This window comes from Saimiri boliviensis, chromosome 11, assembly GCF_048565385.1.
Source record: "Saimiri boliviensis isolate mSaiBol1 chromosome 11, mSaiBol1.pri, whole genome shotgun sequence".
NCBI lineage: Eukaryota > Metazoa > Chordata > Mammalia > Primates > Cebidae > Saimiri > Saimiri boliviensis.
In genome coordinates this window covers 53,289,528-53,311,251 of record NC_133459.1, presented here as the reverse complement: position 1 = coordinate 53,311,251, position 21,724 = coordinate 53,289,528, and the positions used below count along the sequence as shown (strand labels likewise).

Here is a 21,724-nt window from a genome sequence, read left to right as displayed (position 1 = left end):
CAGGTCATCTGCCCACCTTGGCCTCCCAAAGTGCCGGGATTACAGGCGGGAGCCACCACGCCTGGCCTTGCTGACCTTCTCTACAGTGACAGTGATTGTCTATGACAGCCAACAGACATATTTGAGCAAATGTACTTATTTTGTAAGATAAACAGTCTCTCTAAAAAGTTGTATTGCATATATTTTAACTTGTTTAATTACTTTTATTTTTATTTGTAATTAATTCGACAGAAAAGTTGCAGTGGTAGTACGGCAATCCCCTTCACCCACCTTCCCCTGATGTTAACATCTTCTACATGAACTAAGATAGTTGTACCATTTTACATTTCCACCAGCAGTGTATGAGAGTTCCATATCCTCACCAACACTTGGTATGGTCAGTCTTTTTAATTTTAGCTATCCTAATAGGTGGGTAGCAGTCTCTCATTGTGGCTTTAATTTGCATTTCTTTAATGGCTAATGATGTTGAGTTTATTTTCATGTGCTTATTTGCCATCCATATATATTCTTGGTAAAGTGTCTGTTACATCTTTTATACATTATTTATTTTGATGTTTCTTATTATTGAGATATATATGAATTCACATACATATTCTGGACATAAGTCCTTTATTACAGCAGTCCCCAGTCTTTTTGGCACCAGAGACCGGTTTTAAGGATGACAGTTTTTCCACGGATCAGGGTGAGGTGGGATGGGGCAGCGGGGAAGTATGGTTTCAGGATGAAACTGTTCCAACTCAGCTCATCAGGCCTTAGTTATATTCTCATAAGGAGCACGCAGCCTGGATCCCTCACATTTGCCGTTCACAGTAGGGTTTAGCTCCTGAGAATCTAATGCCGAGGCTGATCTGACAGGAGGCGGAGCTCACCCACTGCTCACCTCCTACTGTGTGGCCTGGTTCCAAACAGTCCCTGGGGAAGGAGGGCACAGGGGCTGGCCACGAGGGCTGGACTCCAGCCTCACCCAGCTGGATTCAAAGTAGCTCCGTGTTTTATATTGGACTTTCCCTAAAAGCTTTTGTTTGAGGAAAAAGAAAAAAAGAGCTCCACAGCCAAAAAAAAAAAAAAAAAAAAAAAAGAATAAATGTTTCATAACCACCCAATTCCACTTCAGTTTCTTGAAGTGGTCCTGCAGGTAATCAGGTTGAATACTCTGGCATGTAAATCTGAAAAAAGTAGCATGAGGTTGCTACTTTCTGGTTGCTCAGGAGGGAGTGATTTTTCCCAATCTTAACGTCCAGGTTCTCAGTATGCCTTCAGCACCCCCTTGCAGCATGGACCACAAGTAACAGAACAGTGAGTGGGCATCACACGTAGGCAGTCCTGCTGCACCCAGGTTCTGAGGATCAGCTAGTGGGCATGGGCGGCTGGTTATCTGCAATATGTTGGCAAGGTGAATAAAGATGGTTTTACTTCTTCAGAAACAGTTGTTTTGACACGTGAAAAACTGCTTTTTGGGGTTTTGGGGGTTTGTTTTGTTTGTTTGGGTTTTTGCGACGGAGTTTTAGTCTTGTTGCCCAGGCTGGAGTGCAGTAGTGCAATCTTGACTCACCACAACCTCCGCCTCCCAGGTTCAAGGGATTCTCCTGCCTCAGCGTCCCGAGTAGCTGGGATTACAGGCATGCGGCACCATGACCAGCTAATTTTGTATTTTTAGTGGAGATGGGGTTTCTCCATGTTTGCTTAGGCTGGTCTTGAACTCCCGACTTCAGGTGATCCACCCGCCTTGGTCTCCCAAAGTGCTGGGATTATAGGCATGAGCCACCGCGCCCAGCCTTTTGGAAAACTGCTTTTTGTAAGACATTTGTGCACTGAAGAAAGTGTTTCAAGTATTTTTTTTTTTTTTTATCATTATGTGAGCTTTGTGGACGAGGCTGTAGTATCCCAGTGTCCTCTAGGGACAACCTGCTCCCATTCTCACTGACATAAAACAGTGAGGGAAGGGGGCCCACAAGGGCTGACTCAGGGATGAAGCCAGTGTTCCCCATGGCTGGACATTGCTTGAGGTCAGCAGTTTCCTCATCAGTGAGGCCCTGCCAAGCATCCAGAAGCATCCTGGGATGGTGATGGGGTGCTTCTGGAGAGTCCTAGAATTGCCGTATAATAAATGCTACACTCTCCCACCACTTTCTAACTTTAATAAACAAGGAGCCAAGCACTCTGGCTTTAGAATAGAAAGGGTCCCACAAGTGTCCACCACATCCCATCCCTTCAGTCCATCTGCTCTCTGGCCCCCATGTTCATGTCACTGGCTGAGTTGAGTTCTCAGAATAACTGATCTGCAACAAGGTATCTGCCCCCAGCTGTCCCAGAAGACACTGTGACCTTCAGGTACACAGCTCTGGCAAAGGTGATCTCCACAAGTCTCTCGCCTCTCCCAGGCACTCCTGTGTGTCCTTTCCCTAAAACCCCCCACTCCCACACCCATGCTTTCCCATGCCCATGCTCTCACCCCCAGAATTGTTTTCAGGCCTTTGGGTTCTCCGGTCACTGCGAGCTGTTCTTCACGTGTGGCTTTAAGGAGTAGGATCTGAATTGTAATCCACAGTTGGAGGACACTTCCCCTTAGTAAATGGTGTGATCCTTTCCCTTTAAAAAGAGAGAGAAATTAAATATGGAAGTGATCCTTTGGAGGAGAGGGGGCTTCTTATCCCTGGAGGGACACCCGTAGGGGATGAACAGGTACCTGTTGGTTATGCTTCACAGAAGATCCTAGACTGGTGAGAGGCCAAAATTGATGACCTCTAGACCTTTACAACAAAACAGATTCTAAAGATGAGATTCCACCAATTAACACCCAGTTAAGCTCATTAAGGCACCCAAGTTGGCTTGTAAACACTTCGGTATAAAATCATAGTGCCTGGAAGATCATCCAACCCAACCTGAGAGGAAGACCAAGGGTCAGAGAGAGGAGGGAACCTACCTGAGGGCACCTGAAGGCCAGCATCAGGGCCTCAGCCTCCCAGCCCACGAGCCCTTCGAAGATGGCACTTCCCTAAGAACCCTTTGCTGTGTGTGTCGAAGAGCATCTGCCAGCCCTTACATTACACACTTTATGTATCTGCCTGTTGTCTTTCCTCCCCAACAAGACGTGAACTCCATGAATGCAGGACTTGGATTTCTTCATCGATATTTCCCCTATGCCTAGATCATTACCTGTGCTTAACGAATATTTGTCAAAGGAGGGAGGACTCACCAGGGTAAGAGGGGTCTTTCCCACCATCCAGTGGGTTTCCATGCCTCCTGTCTCTCTACTCCTCGCCATGCCCATGGCCCCTGGCCCGGCCTCGTGCCTCATTTCTCATCCCCACCATCGAGGCAGCCTCCTTGTCTCTGTCCCCATAACAATCCATAATACCATAAGCACACTTTTTTTTTTAAAAAAAAAAAAACACCAGAATTACTTCCCACTGAAATCCTTCTGGATATCTGGGATAAAATATTTGCAAAACACATATTGATAAAGGACTTATGCCTAGAATATCTAAAGAACTCAAAGCTGAATATAAGAAACCAAGCAGCCCATTTGTTTAAAATGTGCAAAAGATTTGAAAAACACTTCACCAAAAGAAGACATCAGAGGATGCATATGAAAAGATCCTCAACATCTTGTCACTAGAGAAATGCAAATTCAAACCATCATGAAATATACTATTAGAATGGCTAAAATTAGAAAAGAAAAAACCCTGACAATACCAAGTGCTGACACGGATACAGAACCATTAGACCCCTCATACATTGCTGGTGGGAGTACAAAATGGGCCAGCCATTTCAAGATAGTTCAGCAGCTTCTTATAAAGTTATATGCACACCCACCAAATGACCTAGAAATCCTACTCCTAGATATTTACAGGAGAGAAATAAATACATCTCTCTATGTGAAGACCTGTATGTAACTGTTTATAGCAGCTTAATTAAAAATTCCCCAAACTGGAAACAATCCTAATGTCCCTCAACTTGAGAATGGATAAACAAACTGTGTCAAAACCTTACAATGCAGTCCAACTCACTATTAAAAAGGAATGAACTACAGATACGCACAACAGCATGGCTGAATCTCAACAGCACCACGTAACAAAAAGAAAAAGATACAAAATTCTACACACAGATGACTCCACTTATATGACATTCTGGAAAAACCATAACTCCAGGGATGGTAAAGTTGCCAGGGGGCAGTGGGAAGAGTGGACTGACTACAGATAGCACAAGGGGGATAAGAATATTCTAAATCTTGCCTGTGGTGATATGCATGACAACTACATGCATTTGTCATAGAATTGGGCTGGGCATGGTGGCTTATGCCTATAATTCCAGCACTCTGGGTGGCTGAGGCAGGTGGATTGCTTGAGCCCAGGTGCTCAAGACCAGCCTGGGCAGAATGGCAGAAGCACTTCTCTACAAAAAATTTAAAAATTAGCTGGGTGCAGTGGTGCACACCTGTAGTCTCAGTACTTGGGAAGCTGAGGTGGGAGGATTGCTGGAGCCCAGAAGGTGGAGGCTGCTGTGAGCTGTGTTCACACCACTGCGCTCTAGCTTGGGTGATAAGAGCGTTCACCCTATCTCAAAAAACAACAAAACCTTATAGAATTGTATACCTAAAGAGAATGAATTTTACTGCATGTGAGTTATACTATAATAAATTCAACTTTAGGCCAGGCGCAGTGGCTCATGCCTGTAATCCTAGCACTTTGAGAGACTGAGGAGGGTGGATCACCTGAGGTCAAGAGTTTGAGACTAGCCTGGCCAACATGGTAAAAACTCATCTCTACTAAAAAAATATGAAATCAGCCGGGCATGGTGGTGCATGCCTGTAATCCCAGCTACTAGGGAGGCTGAGGCAGGAGAATCACTTGAACCCAGGAGGCAGAAGTTGCAGTGAACCTAGATCGTGCCATTGCACTCCAGTCTGGGCAACAGAGAAAAAAATAAAACAAAAAAACTCCATCTCAAAAATATATATACATAAATAAATTGAACTTTTAAAGAATCCTGTGGCTTCTCACATTCAGGATAAAGTCCAAGCAGCTTAGCTATACATTCCAGGCCTCTAAGGACTGACTGAACCACCTCTCCTGCCTTATTCTCCACTATTCCCCTCTACACCCCACCATGCATCATTCAAAATGGGCCATTCAGTATTTCCCAGATCTGTCCTGAACTTTTTGCTTCCTTTCCTTTGCTCATGCTCTTCCTTCTGTCCTATTTTTTTTCTCCTCCCTGGAAGAAGAAAACCCTTGAGGAAAGAACACAGCTTGGAGCCAGCTGGACTAGAGATCCAATCCTTTTCTGAGACTGGACTAGACAGAGAGCAAAAATGGCCCAGGCCTCCACAGCTCCTTGCATTGTAGGCCTTTCCAATGCAACTTCGCAGCCTCTCCCATCACAGGGCAGAGTCCACTTCCCCTCCCCTTGAATCTGGGCTGGCCGTGGAACTTGCTTTGGCCAACAGAATGTGGTAGAAATAATGGTGTGGCATTCTAAGCCTGGGCTGCAAAAGGCCTTGCACACTTCCTCTCTCAAACTCCAGCTTCCTCCATGGGGGCAAGCCTGGGCTACCCTGCTGCAGGCCGGAGTCCATGTGGAAGAGTCTAGTTGTTCCATCCAAGACCATCCCAGACCAGCCAGCCTCCAGCCAACCCACAGACTCCTGAACAATAACAAATGGCTATTGTTTTAAGCCACTGAGTTTTTGGGTGGTTTGTTATGTAGCAATAGCTAACTGCTACAGTCAGTAACTTGCTGTGGCCCTGGGAAAGTTACTCAGTGTACTCGTCTAGATAATAAAGGCACTACTACATGCTTCACAGGGCTTTGTGATGTCTGTGAGAGATGATTTTTTTTTTTTAATTGAGATGGAGTCTCACTCTGTCTGTTGCCTAGGCTGGAGGACAGTGGTGCGATCTCAGCTCACTGCAACCTTTGCTGCCTGGGTTCAAGTGATTCTCCCACCTCAGCCACACTCGTAGCTGGGATTACAGGCACCTGCCACCATGCCCAGCTAATTTTTGTATTTTTAGTAGAGACAGGGTTTTGCCATGTTGGCCAGGCTAGTCTTGAACTCCTCACCTCAGGTGATCTGCTTGCCTCAGGCTCCCAAAGTGCTGGGATTACTGGCGTAAGCCACTGCTTACGCCACGCGGCCGAGAGATGATGTTTATACGGACCTGCGTATAGTGCCTGGCACACAGTCAACCTTTGATTAACAGTCATTATTGCCGTTCCAAGCCCGTCTCTTATCCAGCTTTTGAGAACCAGATCAAATGCTACTTCTTCCAAGCAGCCTTCCCTGCTTGGAAGGCTCCAAATTCAATGTAATACTCACCTCCTCTGAATCCCCACAGCACTTCCCCTCTCCCCATCCAATACACTCTATCCTCAACTAGAAGCAATTTGGAAAAACAGTGACAGCCTTAAACATAGGTATCCATTACAGATGTATACTCAAAGCCAGAAAAAGTGAAACGATCTGTATAGGATAGGCACAGAAAGTCTGTTCTCCTGCCTCCCAGGCCTCTGCTCCATCCAACCATTACACACAGCCCCCTTCAAGGGAGATCTCAGCAGACTTCCTTGCACGTTCTTGGCACTCAATAAATGTATCCTGAATTGAATCAGCTAACTTGGGGGTGGCATTTTCTGTCTTGAGGGCAATGAAAACATGCAAAAGGGTTTGGGGATTGTCCCAAAGACTGGGGGCCACTACTCCCCAGCCAGTCGGCAGGCACCTGGAACGCTAACCGTCCCACTGGGCAGGAGAGTCTTTCACCATGAACAAGAGGCGTCTCACCCCTCCCACAGGCCAGCAGTGCCCTGCTGTCAAAATATCAGACAGGTCTATTAATAATTCTCATGATTACTATGGGATTTTGTTACTGTTATTTTGGGTGTGTACAAGTTTATAGTTAGGCTGGGCATGGTGCCTCATGCCAATAATCCCAACACTTTGGAAAGCCAACATGGGTGGATCACTTGAGCCCAGAAGTTTGAGACCAGCCTGGGCAACGTGGTAAAACCCTGTCTACAAAAAATACAAAAATGAGCTGGGTGTGGTGGCATGTGTCTGAAGTTCCAGCTACTTGGAAGTCTGAGGTGGGAGGATGGTTGAGCCTGGGAGGTCAGGGCTCCAGTGAGCCATGATTGTGCCACTGCACTCCAGCCTCTAGCTTGACCCTTATTGGTTATCATGATTAAATACTCATCTATGTTCTACTTAAAATTTTTGCCTTGAATTCTATTTTGCTTAGTGTTTGTATATTACTACTCTTTCTTTTCATTGTTGGTTACATATATATGGCCAGAAGCCCATATATATAATAGCCAGATATATATATATATATATATATATATATATGATAGCCAGATATATATATATATATGATAGCCAGATATATATATATATATGATAGCCAGATATATATACATATATATATATATATATATATATATATATATATATGTATTTGGAGATGTAGTTTCAATTGTCACCTAGGCTGGAGTGCAATGGCACGATCTCAGCTCACTGCAACCCCTGCCTCCTGGGTTCAAGCAATTCTCCTTCCTCATCTTCCCCAGTAGCTGGGATTACAGGCGTGCGCCACCACGCCCAGCAAATTTTGTTTGTATTTTTAGTAGAGATGGGGGTTTCACCATGGTGGCCAGACTGGTCTTGAATTTCTTACCTCAGGTGATTCCCCCCACTTAGGCCTCCCAAAGTGCTGGGATTACGGGAGTGAGCCACTGCACCCAGCCATGTCTTCCCCTTTCTTAAGCTGTCCATGTTAATTCATTTTTCATTTGATTGGAGGATAGTATTTTCAGAAGATGTGCATTTATTTGGTATACATCCCAACACATGCATCTCTCATTTGCCTTGCACATGAATGATTGGTCAGCTACCTACATTGTCTCTACATTGTCCCAATTATTTTTCTTGAGAATTCTATAAACAATGTTTTCTATCACTTATGTTTCGGAAGAGAAGTATGAAATATGCCTGTCTTTGATTAAGATTGCAGGTTGCAATCTAAATCAAAATCTTACAGATTGCAAGATTTTTATTTTGCCTTTTAAAAGCCAGAAATTTCACCACACTTTTCATGGATTGAATGGGTACATTAACCTCTCTCCCTCCTGAAACCTCACTAAAACAAAATAAAGGAATAAAAATGATAAGGCATATACCCACAAGGGCCAAAAAAAAAAAAACCCAGAAGAAACGGCAGGAAGAAAAAATATTTTGGAAGCTGAAAAGCAGATGGAAGAATAGTAACTAACCTCATAGACCCAAGAAAGCCAACCCCCAAATCAGTAGAGGGCAAAGCTAAGAATCCCCCCAACTCCAAAAGACTAAGGAATTAACAGCACCAAGTACCTCTGGAAGTGGGAATGAAGGTGAAATCGAAAACAGGGTTTGAATATCAGTTTGAAAGTCTGTATCTCAGTTTCTCTCCCACACTGACTGCAGCCAGATGAATGCCCTTCATTTAGTCTGGAGATTTATTCTCTGGAGACAGATTTCTGTTCAGGATGGCACCAGGCATAGTTGAAATCATGAGTACCATATTTAAAACAGGGAATTGAGCTGGGCATGGTGGTTCACCCCTGTAATCCCAGCACTTTGGGTGGCCAAGGCAGGCGGATAACCTGAGGTCAGGAGTTTGAGACCAACCTGGCCAACATGGTGTGTACTCTCTCTTAGAAGCCTTGCCAGGTGCGGTGGCTCACACCTGTAATCCCAACACTTTGGGAGGTGGAGGCAGGCAGATCACCTGAGGTCAGGAGTTCAAGACCAGCCTGACCAACATGGAGAAACCCCATCTCTACTAAAAATACAAAATTAGCCAGGCATGGTGGTGCATGCCTGTAATCCCAGCTACTTGGGAGGCTAAGGCAGGAGAATCACTTGAACCTAGGAGGCGGAGGTTGTGGTGAGCCAAGATCGTGCCATTGCACTCCAGCCTGGGCAACAAGAGTGAAACTCTACTGCAAAAAAAAAAAAAAAAAAAAAAAGAAGGTTATTTTTTTTCTCTCTTTTTTAATAGATTATCTTTTTCATTGGTTTTTTATTTTTTTTATTTTTTTATTTTTTTATTGCATTTTAGGTTTTGGGGAAAAAATAGGTTATTAAGTAGAAGTTTAATTGCTAAATATTGGGAACTCTAGCCTCTGCCCTTCCACTTAGATTCTAGAGCTTGGACAGCCAAGCTTACAGCGCCCAGAGAAGCTCGCTCTGGCCAAGGCCAAGAGGAAAGCTCTGACAATAGTGACGTTGGCAGTTCACCCAGTGACAACCCCCGGCTTGATCATACTGTGGTAGTCCATAATCAACAAGTACTACCGAGCCTTCAGAAGCGTCTACAGCTGGACAGGGGTGCATAGCCAAGGATCACCAGACATTTGAAAAAAAAAAACCTCTGATGTGGAAGACTGAGGCCAAAAGGAACATGCAGAAAAATGAGATTTGGGAAAAAATGGGAACAATGCCAAGCAAATAGTCTTAACGTCTTCAAAAGGAAGACATTAATCTTTAATCCTTTGAAGATATTTGTCTTAATATCTTCAAAAGATGAGGAAGTGCTGCCTCCATGAAACTAGAGCATATTGTTATCAAAGGAACATTCAGAAAACAGAAAGTTGCCCTTAAAAATTAAAAATATGAATGCAGAAATGAAATTTTCATTGAGGGAATGGCAGACGATTTCTGGTCACCTGAAAACAATTAGTAGCTCAGACGTGCTCAGCACAGAACCAAGCACAAGGCAGGTTTTTCAAATGAATCAGTCAATGAAAGAGTGCATTAAAATATCCTTCACACCTGTTATCTGTCCTCTGTGCCTCCTGGCATAATTCTTCTGAGCCAGGAGCCCAAGGAGGGCAAGGGCTTCGTGGACATTGCAATTGATGGCCTCTTAGGTCAATAAAATATGGCAGCAGCTTACATTTGCAGGCTGTTGTATAGTTTGCCACAGTATTTCACGTACCTTTTCCTTCTTAGGCTTCGCAATCTCCTGAAATGAGTTTTACCAACCCCATTATGAACACCAAGAAAGAGATTCCACGTGGTGAAACCACTGAGGACGGACGACCGCGTGGGCTGCGGGCGGTGGATTTAGGGGTGGAGTATCTTTTCCTTACCACGTGTTTTCAACAGATCATTTCATTTGGGTCTCCTCCACCAGCTGCTCTTTTGACAGCTGAAGGAAATGAGGCTGAGCGGAGTTCAGCAACACGCCCCACCCCACACGTCCAGTAAGTGGCAGAGCCAGGATCTGAATGCGAACATCCCTCCACTGCCTCTGCTGTTTGGCTGGTCTCAGGGGCCGAAGCTGTATTCCCGTGGGAACCAAACATGGGGAACCACCAGCCCACCCCAGAGTAAGACCCCACCACCGCCCACCCTTCTCCTGCAGCTCTAGTGCACTCACTGCATGAGCTTGTCCCGGGCCGGGTCTGAGAGGTAGCGTTTGGATCCAGGCAGGTATAAGGACCGATATCGCTGCCGCCGGTCCTTGGTCTCCATCAGCCAGGTGTTGAGGTAGCGGCCCACACCTACGGGGTTCTGCAACAGGGACAGGGTGGCAGGACAGTAGCAAGCCCGGCTTGGAGACTGCGTCTCAGCTCCCTCTCCTCCCTTCAGACTGCCCTACTCCATCTGTTATGAACTGAATTGCGTCCCCCAAAAGGAGATGTTGAGGTCCCAACCCCGAGTAACCCCAGTACCTCAGAATGTGAAATAAGGTTGCTAAGGACATCACTAGTGAAGGTGAAGCCACACTGCGGTAAGGTGGGTCCTTCATCCAATGTGACTGGTGTCCTCATAAGAAGAGACACACAGGAAGACAGCCATGCAAAAAGACAGACTGGAGAGATGGCTACAAGCCAGGGAACACCAAGGATTGCTGGCCACCTACGAGAAGCTACGAGAGGCAAGGAAGGATTCTTCTCAACAGGTTTTGGAGGGAGCACGGACCTGCAGGCGCCTTCATTTCAGACTTCTCGCCTCCAGAACTGTCAGAGAATATATGTCTGTTGCTTTAAGCCACCTAGTTTGCGGCAGCCCTAGGAAGGGAATACAGCATCTCACCCGGCTATCTGGGTCGCAGGTCCTCGAGGCAGCAACAGAGGGGTTGGGAAAGGAGATGTAACTTCCCCCAGGTGACATAGCAAGGGCAGAATTAAGGCAGGACAAGAACCCAGCCACCTGCAGAGAAGCAGTCCCAAGGCTGGGCTGGGGAGATGTTAGGACCCAGAAGCTAGTCCCATGCTAAACAGAAGTTGCCTCCCACAAGGGAGAAGCCTGTTTCAGGAGGTGCCAGGTTTCGGGGTGCAAGCTGAGGGGCTCTCCCACCCTGTGGGGCGTGGCCAGCTGAGCAACAAGAACCCGGACCTCACATCAGTCCTTGCCACTTCACGGTGGCTGACCCTGTGGTAGCAGCAGGGTCATTTGGCTCTGGTCTAAACATTTCACTTGGGGGCTGTCAGGTAAAGACTACTCCCCTGCGGGGTGCAGGCTGGAGGTGATAAAAGGAAGGATTCGGAGATGACCAGCTGGTCCTCACAAGAATTGGTCATTGGGGTCTGGGCATGCTGAGGACCTTGCCACCTTATAGGGAGGTGAGGTGCCTGGGATGTTCCCCAGAGGAAAAGCTCAGATGTCGGGGTGCAGGATGGGGCAGTGGGATGGAGCATGATGGGAAGGCGGGTAAGTTACAAGCAAGGCCTACCCAGGAGAGACCTTAAAAACGGAAAACCGTTCAAAACCTGTGCTACTGGAAGTCAGCACATCAGGCTATCTAATTGCAGGTGGGGGTGGGAACTGTGGATGCTCTTGGGGTGCTGGAAATGAGAGCTGTTAAACTCTCTGGGGGGTAGCTACGGGCCATTATCTGACAATTCACGGAGCTGTGCACTTAGGATTCAACATCTTTCTCTATGATTATTAGACCCCAATAAAAGGTGCATTTACAAACTGAAGAGGGGGTGGAATAAGAAACAGAATGAGGTCAAAGCCCAAGGCCAAGAATTTAGCTGGTTTACAAGACACTAACTAAAGATTACATTGCACACTTGGGCATGCCTCTGGAGAGAAGGAAGAGAGTGGGAAAGGGAAGGGGCGGGAAGGGGGCCTTGCTAGGCAAGGGATGGGAAAGGGACCAGCTTCAGCAGCTGCCCCTGAGGCCCAAGACAAATACAAAGAGCGAATGGAAGGAGCATATCTCTGGGAAAATAAAGAGAATGGCATGGCTGCCGTGTGATGTTTCTTAGCCCATTGGCTCTCAAAGTGTGGTCCCTGGAATAGCATCATCCCCATCACCTGAACTTGCTGGAAATGCAAATTCCCAGGTCCCAACCCAGGCCTACTGTATCAGAAGCTCTGACGTGGGGCCCAGCTGTCTGTTTTAACAAGCCCTGCAGGTGATGCTGATACCAGCTCAAGTCTGAGAACCAATGCCTTAGGAAATAAGAGTGGGAGTGGACCTCAGGCCCCTTGGGGAAAAGAAAGAGGAGGCATGTGGCTTACTCAAAGCATGGGTTGCAGGGGACAAAGAGGCTTTAGTGTTGGCTGTAGAGGCAGAAGAGCATTCCCACGTATCCCCCACCCCAGATCCACTCACCCAGCTTCCCAAAATCATCTGGCAGGCCTTTGCACCTGACCCCTTGGAGGAGAACAGGAACGGTGGATGGTTGACAGGTCTGCATTTCGTCTCTTGCGGAAGCCAGAAACCAGGGCCAGACGTGGCCTATGAGGAAGGAAGGAAGGCTGAAATCTGGAAGGCTGTGCCAGTGTCAGCCTGGGCCCAGGGCAGCTGAGGGCTCCTGGCAGCTGACTCCGCCCGTTCAGCAGCCCTGGGTCTTGAGCCAAGGATGGTGGGAGGCACCAAGCTACCTCCCAGCAAAGCGGCCCTCATGACCCATGCCACCCACTCTAGCACCACCCCCCACCACAGCCTAACGCCTCTTTTCAGGTGCCCAAGGGCCTTCATGGTCTGGTGGGGCCCAGACAGCTGAAGACCCCGTTTCTGAGGAAGGAGGCCACACCAGACTTGGAGCCAGATGAGCTGGGTTCCAATCCCAGCCCCTTCTCACCCTTGTTGGGAGAATTTGGGCAAATCCCTTTCCAGATCTGGGCTTCTGTTGCCTTTAGTGAAATGCAACTGATAATCCCTACCTCAGCAGGATGGGGCGGGGGGTTGGAAAAGTGCCTCGAAGGGGCAAACCCTGCTTGGGGGGCCTGCTCAGACCCCCAGAGGGCTGCTTTGACACCAGCGCTGAGCTCACCACTCCCTTGGGTGGAGCAGGTGAGCAGGCCCTCCAGTGGGGAGCTGTACTCTGCCCTGCTCCAGTTTCCTCTGCCCATCCTCCAGCACTCTGAGGCCAGAGGAAGGGGAAGGTCAGCACTGGGTAGGCCCTTCCTGGGCACCACACACCATGCTACGAGCTCTGAGTACACAGCCCCATCTAATTCTCATAACCACTTCACCATCTTCATAGGACAGGGGTGTCAACCGAGGCCTGACCAGGATCTCATCTGAAGTGTCCCAGCGTCCAAGACCAGGACTAGAAACCAAGTCAGTCTGATCCCAAGACTGAGCTTTCCCCATGAAATTAACCACCCTGCCCCACGCCGAGCCCCGGCAGGAGGCTGCCCTCCAAGAGAGGAAGGCCAGCCATAGCAGCGAACTGACCAGAAGGCGGGGGCACTGGCTAAGGGTAGACCAGTAAATCCTCTCCGTAGGGATTTTCGGGTTGCGGGGAAGTTTAGAAAAAACCCCATGTTTCTTATTGTGACGTGAGTTAAGTTCTTCTACAAAGCTCTTGAAATTCATCAGTTCCCTGGGCTTTTTTTTCTGAGAAAAAGACAGAAAAAGGAATCTGTTATGCCAAGAAAATCAAGAGCTTCTTTCTCAACCCTCCCCTGCAACCAGAGAAAAGCAATGGGGTGTCACTTACTACCCTGCTGTGCAGACATCCCGGAGGCCAGGCCAGTCTCAACGGCCCCTCGACCTGGGCTGGTGGTCAAGGGGCCACCAGCAGGCCGGGGCAAAGTTCGTCTCTTGCACCCCACACCTGCCACATCCCACAGCCCAGCTCCTTTTCATCCATTTCTTCTTTCTTTCATTTGTTGGACATGTATCGAGTCTGGCACTGTTCTAAGCAGGAATGATACCTTAAATATTTAAAACCAGCACGACCGGAGGAGCACAGAGGATTTGGAGGGCAGTGAAACTATTCTACATGATAATAAAATGGTGGCTGCATGTCACACATTTGTCCAAACCCACAGGATGTATATATACCACCTGAGTGAACCCTAAGGCACGCCATGCAGTTGGGGTGATAATGACTTATTAGTGTAGCTTCTTCAACTGCAGCAAACGAACCAGGATGCTGTGGGATGCTGATGGTCAGGGAGGCCGTACATGCTATAGGGAGGGCAGTGTGGTATATGGGAACTCCTTGTACATTCCACTCAATTTTGCTGTGAACCTGAAACTGATCTAAAAAAAAAAAAAAAAAAGTTTGGCCAGGCACAGTGGCTCACTGTAATCCCAGCACTTTGGGGGGCCAAGGCAGGTGGATCACCTGAAGTCAGGAGTTCGAGACCAGCCGACCAACATCTCTACTAAAAATAAAAAATTAGCCAGGTGTGGTGGCGCATGCCTGTAATCCCAGCTACTCAGGAGACTGAGGCAGGAGAATCCCTTGAACCCAGGAGGTGGAGGTTGTGGTGAGCCGAGATCATGTCACTGTACTCCAGCCTGGGCAACAAGAGCAAAACTGTCTCAAAAAAAAAAAAAAAAAAAAAGGGTTTCACAAACAAAAGCAAAGAGCATGGCCTGGGCACTGGCCAGTCAGAATGGGCACTGGCCACAGTGCCTGTGGAGGGTCCCTTGACCCCTGCTGTAGCTGGTCATGGGGAGGTCTGGGAGGCTCCAGGGAGCAGCCAGTTCGAGGCCTTAGCTCAGTGGCTGCCTACCAGCTAGCCCCAAAGTCCTTCGGCATTAACCACCACCACCCCCCAAGCGCTCCAGAGCTCTGCCATGGCACTCATCGCCTGCTCACACTCAAGAATTTTTTTTTTATTCATTGATAACTGAGTTTCTTTTCCCACAGAATGTAAGTTCCACAAGGTTGCTTTCCCCTGCACCTCGCCTGCTACCTGGCCTGATCATACCCACTGCGAGAATGCAAAATGGAGAAAAGACAAACAGGCAATTAGACAAAACCTAATTCCAACGGCTATGAGCACAAAACAGGCAAAGCACAGCGCACTGTGAGATCACATCACAGGGACTTGATGGGGGCGGAAAGGAGTCCACCAAGGTAAAATTCTACCTCAGTTTCCCCTCCTGGGCCTCCTTGTTCTCTGCTTTGTTAACAGCACTGGCACTAACCCAGCCAGCTTGGTCTACAATGCCTGCTGTCTCCAAAATAAGAGGGTGCCCCCCGCCTTGTGTCATCAGGGTTCCTCATGGCCAAGCTCCCCTGGCACTGTGGGCCATCTTTGCCTCCTGGGCTCGTCATGCCAATGCAGAGGAGAGAGCTGGCAGTGGCAGTGAAGTCAGACAGGTGTCCTTGGGTTCAAATCCCAGCTCTGCTCCTCCCAGCCGTGTGGCCAGCCTGTTTTCCTTACCTAGCACCGGAAGCCGGATGCGCCTGGCTGTGAGGGTGAAGCGAGGTGGGGTGGAAACAGCCCGGTGCAGAGCCTGGCGCACAGGCTGCTGTTCTGGTGCTGACTAGTGGGGCCTGTCATCCTGCTGGGGCATGAGCCAACACCTTCCACCCTCCAGGTACACACCTGCATGGAGTAGTGTCCATAGGGCAGCGGCTTGCTCCGATCACCAGAGAAAGTGTCATAGGGACCACGCGTGCCAACGGATCGTGCCACGTATGTATCAATGCCACTTTTGATGGAGTAGGTGCCGGGTGCCAGACCACTGCCCTAGAGCACAGCAGAGGCAATGAGGCCTGCAGGACAGCTCAGCTTCCCCCTCTGCCCTGGGAGTGCCCCTCCAGGATGGGAAGGCAGGCTAGGCCTGGCCAGCCAAGGGGGTACCTGATGAGCCCGCGGGTGGGGCTTGTTGCTCATCCTGCACATGAGGCCCTCGGAATGGGACCGCTTCCAGGCATTCTCCTCCAGCTTGGTGTATGGGTTGCCCTTCTCCCCATAATTTCCAGGGCCCGGGTAGTAGTTCTGTGGGGCGGGGTGGGGGCATAGAGGCCGTCAGACCCACTCCTTGTGCTGAGCGTGCTCCTGAGGAACACCTGGGATTGCCATCCCAAGAAGGGAACGGGCTTTTCAGGGTGCCCGCTTGCTACCTGCCCTCTGACACATGACATTGTTGCCCGTCAGCCTCCACCACTGCTCATACCTTCACCTCCAAGCTCAGCCTCTTCCCTGGGCTCCAAAGTCCTGTCCAAGTTACATCTCCCTGCTTCCTCCTCACATCACACACTGGCCAACACAGTGGGCTCCTTGCTGCTCCCCAAACACAAGCCATTCTGCCCAACCTTCCCTCGTTGGCTCATGCTGTAACCACTACTCCAAATGCCCTTCCTGCCCTCTTTGCCTTGGACAATTCCACTGTTCCTGCAAAGCCAGCTCAAATGTCATCTCCTGGAAATGAAGCCTTCCTGCCCTACCACCTGAGACCATTGCCTGCTTTGGTGGATCTGGCAATTCCAGTCTTCGCACCCCTGCACCACAGCCCTGCGTGACATGAGGACTTTCTCAGTGTGCTGTTTCAGGGAAGGACTGTCGTTCTGGGTTCAGATCCTGGCTCTGCCGCCTCCTAGCTGAGTGACCGCGGGCCTTCTGAGTCTCATGGTCCATACTGGTACCACGGGATAGGAATACTTTCTTCTAGGAAATGGCGATGAAGTTAAAGAGTGTCTGTAAAATAATGTCTGCAAGCAAGCGAAGGGGGCTGGGCGGAACGGCGTGTGCTTCAGGAGTAGCAGAAGCCCACCATGTCCCAGCGTGGGATACAGGGAAGCAGCAGCGAGACAGGGACGGGCCAGTGGGGCCCTGCAGGAGAGGCTGAACTTGGAAGTGTAGGTGCGAGCAGTCGTGGAGGCTCACAGGTGCCTGGCACATAGCGACACTGACACGTGGTAAGTCAGGGTGGGGTGGCTGAAGGTCTTGGAGGGGCAGGAGGAGAGGTTAAGAACTGATTGGAATGACCATCTGGGACCTGGGCTGCCAGGGTTCGAAGCGTGATTTTGTAGGCAGAGTGAGGCGAGAAGTCCACCTTGGGGAGACACCTGGCGGGACACGTTCTGCTGCTCTGCACCTTTTAGCCACGCGGGGTCACTGCTGCTCCATAGATGGCTCGGCTGTACCCACCTCTGAGCCTGGCACCTGACCCTGGGGAAGCATGATGGGACAGAGAGGGCAGGGACCTCTGCATGGGGAGTCAGACCACTAAAGGCATCCAGAGGAACGGGACTACAAGTCTCCTTCCGGGGTTCCCACGTATGTTCTGGAGAAAACCCCCGAGGATAGCTGCATGGTGTGTTAGGTGCTTCACAAGCCTCAGCATCTTGGTCCTGGTAGTGACTGGGGGAGATCAAGTCAGCACCATCCACAACTAACAGATGGGGAAACTGAGTCTCGGAAAGGCAAACTGCGTGTCCCATGTCCCAACTCCAGAAAGGGACAGCATGAGGGTTTCAACTCCAAAGTCCATAACCTTTCTGAACCTCTACTGTTTGCCAGGCACTGTGGAAGGCACTAGGTGGGTGAGCAGCGGTCACCACAGGTCCTGGGAGACTTTGAAGAAGAGGGTTATGCCAAGGGTCAGAGTGGCCCTGCTCCTGGAGCCCAGAGGCAAGTGCAGCACTGGGCACTTTGTCGGGATAATCCCATTTCTTCCTTAAAACCTTCAGGTTCAGACATTCAGTACCACATCTGGGCTTATGGGAAAGCCCATGGTTTTAACTAGAACGTTATGTTGTCAGCGCTTTGGGAACTCAAACAGGAATGATTAATTGGAGAGGGGAGTGTGGGAATGAATAAATCATCACTTGTAAGTTGTTCTTTTTTTTTTTTTTTTTTTCAGGCTGGACTTTGAAGAATGGAAGGATTCCCAAAGACAGGTAGGAGGGAGGGTGGGAAGGTCCCCCGGTCAGAAAGAGCAAAGGCAGCAAGGAAAGACAGTCAGCTTGTCCCCTCAGTTCCCTGCCATCAGTGAGGCTGAGTTCCCACACCCAGGCCCTGGCCTCCACAGAGACTCAGGGAGCAAAGTCCAAGAACTGCGGGGGGGCCACGCCTATGGGTGAAATGCCTGGTACATGTTGGACACCTGGGATTGAAAAGTCTGCTTCTGCCAGCCGGTAGCTTCATGACCTTGGGTGGTAGGTTACTTAGCCACTTTATACCCCATTTTTCTCATCTGTAGAATGGACATAATGATAGTGCCTACTTCATAGGGCTGTCATGAACATGAAATTAATTAGTACATGTCCACTATTATTACTTTGGATTGGTTTAAATGTTCCAGGCATCCCCTCTCCCTAAGTTACAGTTACAGCTTCTGCACCTGAAGATGCATCGTGTCAGGGGGAATTTCCAGCCTTCACAGAAGCGTTCCCAGTGTTGAGGTGCAGGAGAAAGGCCCTGGCTCTGGGACCGGACATTCCCTTGTCTGCATCTCAGCAGCTGGGGCAAGCTGCTTATCTTTTCTGAGTCTCCAGGGCCTCATCTGGAGTAGTTGCAAAGAATTAAAGAGAATGTGTTGGAGCACCTGATACTTAGGGTGCACGCACTTATTCAGTCCACAAATACTTCCTGCGTGCCTATGTGTGCCAGGCACTGCTAGAACCCCAGAAGGCTGCAGTGAAGGAACTGAGCAGATGTGGTCCACCCTCAGGAGCTGCTGTCCAGTGCAGAGGGACGCTGAACACACAACCACAATGGAGACGCCTAGGGAGACGCCACCTAGCAGGGCCGAGGAAGGCTTCTGGAAGCTGAGAGCCGCAGGATGAGCAGGCGTGCCCTAGGAGAGGCTGCTGAGGGAGGAAGGGCATTCCTAGCAGAGGGAACAGCAGGAGCCGAGCCCCATGTGAAGTGGCATGGCCTGTGTGAGGGGCTGGGAGATGGATACCAGCGTCCAGCACAGAGAGGTCCAGGCTAAAAACTGCAGCGCTGGCTCCCTTGGAAGGGGGTGACGCCTGCCTTCTCCCTTGTGCCCTTACTGAGCCTCGGTGTCACTCAGCGTCCTCCTAATGGGATCATCATCTCCCAGTGCTGCCACCCCCGCCTCGCAGCACCATTGCCTCCTCCCAACTCTGGCCCTCACAAGGGTATTCCTCCAAAAAGGTAAGTCAGGTCCCCCTGTCAAAGCTCTCCACTGCGCTCCAGCAGCACCTGGAATAAACACCAAGGCTCCACATCAGCTGCAGGGGCCTCGTGACCCAGCCCTTCACTCCTCCGCCCCATCGCTCGCCTCCTCTCACCCTCACCCAGTGCCCTCCAGCCACACTGGCTTCCTGCCTGCAGGTCTGATTCGACAGGCATGTTCCCGCCTCAGGGCCTTAGCCTCTGCTGCTCCAATGACTAGAATGCTCTACCAGACACTGCAAGGCTCCGCTGCTCATGACCTGCCAGTCTGCTCAAATGTCACCTCCTCCCAGAGCCCTGACTACCCTCTATCAATTGCACCAGCATCACTGTCTGTCCCTTCCCTGTCTCATTTGTGCTCACAGCCCTGCTTATATATGTATTCTATTTCCTTCTTTGTACTACTGTTTCCCCCACTAGGACATCTACTTCAGGACAGCAGGGACCTTGTCTTCATCACTGCTAGATTCCCAAGGCCTCGGTCAGCGTATGCCACTTAGGAGGTACTTCACCCTTATTCCCGGCTTGCTAGAGGGATGTACAAGTGAATGAATTTGCTGGGCACCCCACGTATGCCAGGCTGTCTGCTCGGGACTCCAGACATGAGAACACCTACCCCAATGAGTCCTCGGAAGCGAACCTCCCCAGAGCTGAGCAGCCCCCGGGTGCTACATGGTTTATCCCGCAGCTGTTCTAAGAAGTCTTTGAGGTTGTAGGAGCCAGGCCCCAGCTTTTGCTCCTGTGCCAAGAGAAAAGAGCAGAAGATAAGAGCCTTAAACTTGGGAAAGTCCAGACAGGAAGAAGCTCAAGGCGTGATGGTGTTCCTTAAAGGATAATCTCCATCTGGCCCTGGGAGGACACTGATGGCCACACGGAGCAGCTGCGATGGACAGGAAGACCTGGCACCAGAGAGGGAGAGGCCTGGCCCCAGAGGCCTCACCTGCAGCCGCTTCTCTTTCAGGATGGCCTGGTACTGGAAGTGGGGTAGCTGGGTCAGCCGCGTGGCTTCCTGGGCCTTGGCCCAGCCTGTGTCCACCTCCTTCATCAGCTTCGTCTTGCTGAAGCAGGTCTCCTTGGAGCTGTAGGTCCCAGGGCCTATGTGGGACTGAGTCAGGGCGTGGTCAGAGCTGTGACAGCCGCACCTGCCCGGTCCTCCACACAGCAGGTCCTTACCAAGCCACCACCCTGGCCCGGAGGCAATCTGCCCTGCAGCTGCCACCCTCAACACCGCGGCTGCCACCACCAGGCCTGGCACTCAGGTGCAATCATCACATCCTCTATCACTGCCCCTCACACTGCAGGGAGGTGGAACAGCTCCTTCCAGAGCCCACAGCCAGTCAGTGCACAAGCTGGGAGTGGCGCAGCCCCTCGCTTATCAAACACACTGGAAGCCCCCAGCAGGCCCAGCTCTATGCTGGAAGAATGCAGAAGATCCGCTCCTTCTACAGCTCAGCTCATCCACCACCGCTGTCCCTCTGAGCTGCCTGCTGTGGTGGATGAGCTGAGCTGTAGAAGGAGCGGAATCTTCTGCATTCTTCCCAGCACCTAGAGCTGGGCCTGCATGAGGGCTGAGCTTCCAGTGGTGATAAACAGCAGAGATGTAGGGGCCAGGCCCAGTGAGAGCCTGTGCCTGCCTGGCCTGTGGGCAGGCCTGGAGCATGGGGGAGCTGGTTGCCCATGGAGGTGACTTTGGAACAAGCTCATGAAGAAAAAGCAGCAGAGCTGCAGTGGCTTCGAATGTTCCAGGCCACTCCCACCCCACCCTACCTGCCAGCTCCTCCCCCCAGCTTCATGTTTTTCCACAGCCCTTATCAATATCAAACATTTTACAAATATACATACTTTTCTTTATTATCCACCCCCACCCCCACAGAAGAGCGCAAACTCCATGAGCACAGAAGTTTGCTGTTGTGTTCACTACTGTAGCCCCAGATCCTAGAACAGTGCCTGGATCCCAGCAGGTGAGAGAGAGAGACAGAGTGGAATATGAATCAATGGGAGACAGACACCTGGGCTGAAATCTCACCCACCACGTTTGAGCTGAGTGGCCTACTATGGACCAGGCCACGCACAGAGTAGGTGCTCTTGAAATGGTTTTAAAGAACTCACCGAGATGGTAAAAGAACCCTGGACAGGGAAGAGCAGTAAGTTTGGGGAGAAGAGTAAGTCCAGCCCCTTCTCACTGCCAGCCCCTCCTCCCGTTATTCCCCTCCCTGCCAGGCTGAGCCCCGTGTAAGTGGACACCCTCTCTCTCGAGGTCAAGGGTGGCTTCGGGGTGGGCAGTGGCTGCCTTAGACCGTAGGCGTGAGCCCAGGACGCAAACAGACCCCACCTGTGGCTCTGCACCCCGAAGGGCGCACCAGTGAACCATTTGGTGGCCAT

The 21,724-nt window shown here is 50.0% G+C and overlaps 1 protein-coding gene across 1 annotated transcript; it reads right to left on the bottom strand.

Moving 5' to 3' along the window:
• Positions 1-111: 111 nt before the first annotated feature.
• Positions 112-21,724, bottom strand: CIMAP2 (ciliary microtubule associated protein 2). Its single transcript, XM_074381539.1, has 9 exons — positions 21,703-21,724; positions 20,283-20,596; positions 19,959-20,081; positions 16,058-16,195; positions 15,800-15,943; positions 13,686-13,847; positions 12,615-12,740; positions 10,425-10,558; positions 112-2,589 (listed from the first exon to the last, which is right to left on the bottom strand). Exons 1-9 carry the CDS (start codon positions 21,722-21,724, stop codon positions 2,517-2,519), a joined length of 1,236 nt encoding a protein of 411 aa, XP_074237640.1. The 3' UTR covers positions 112-2,516.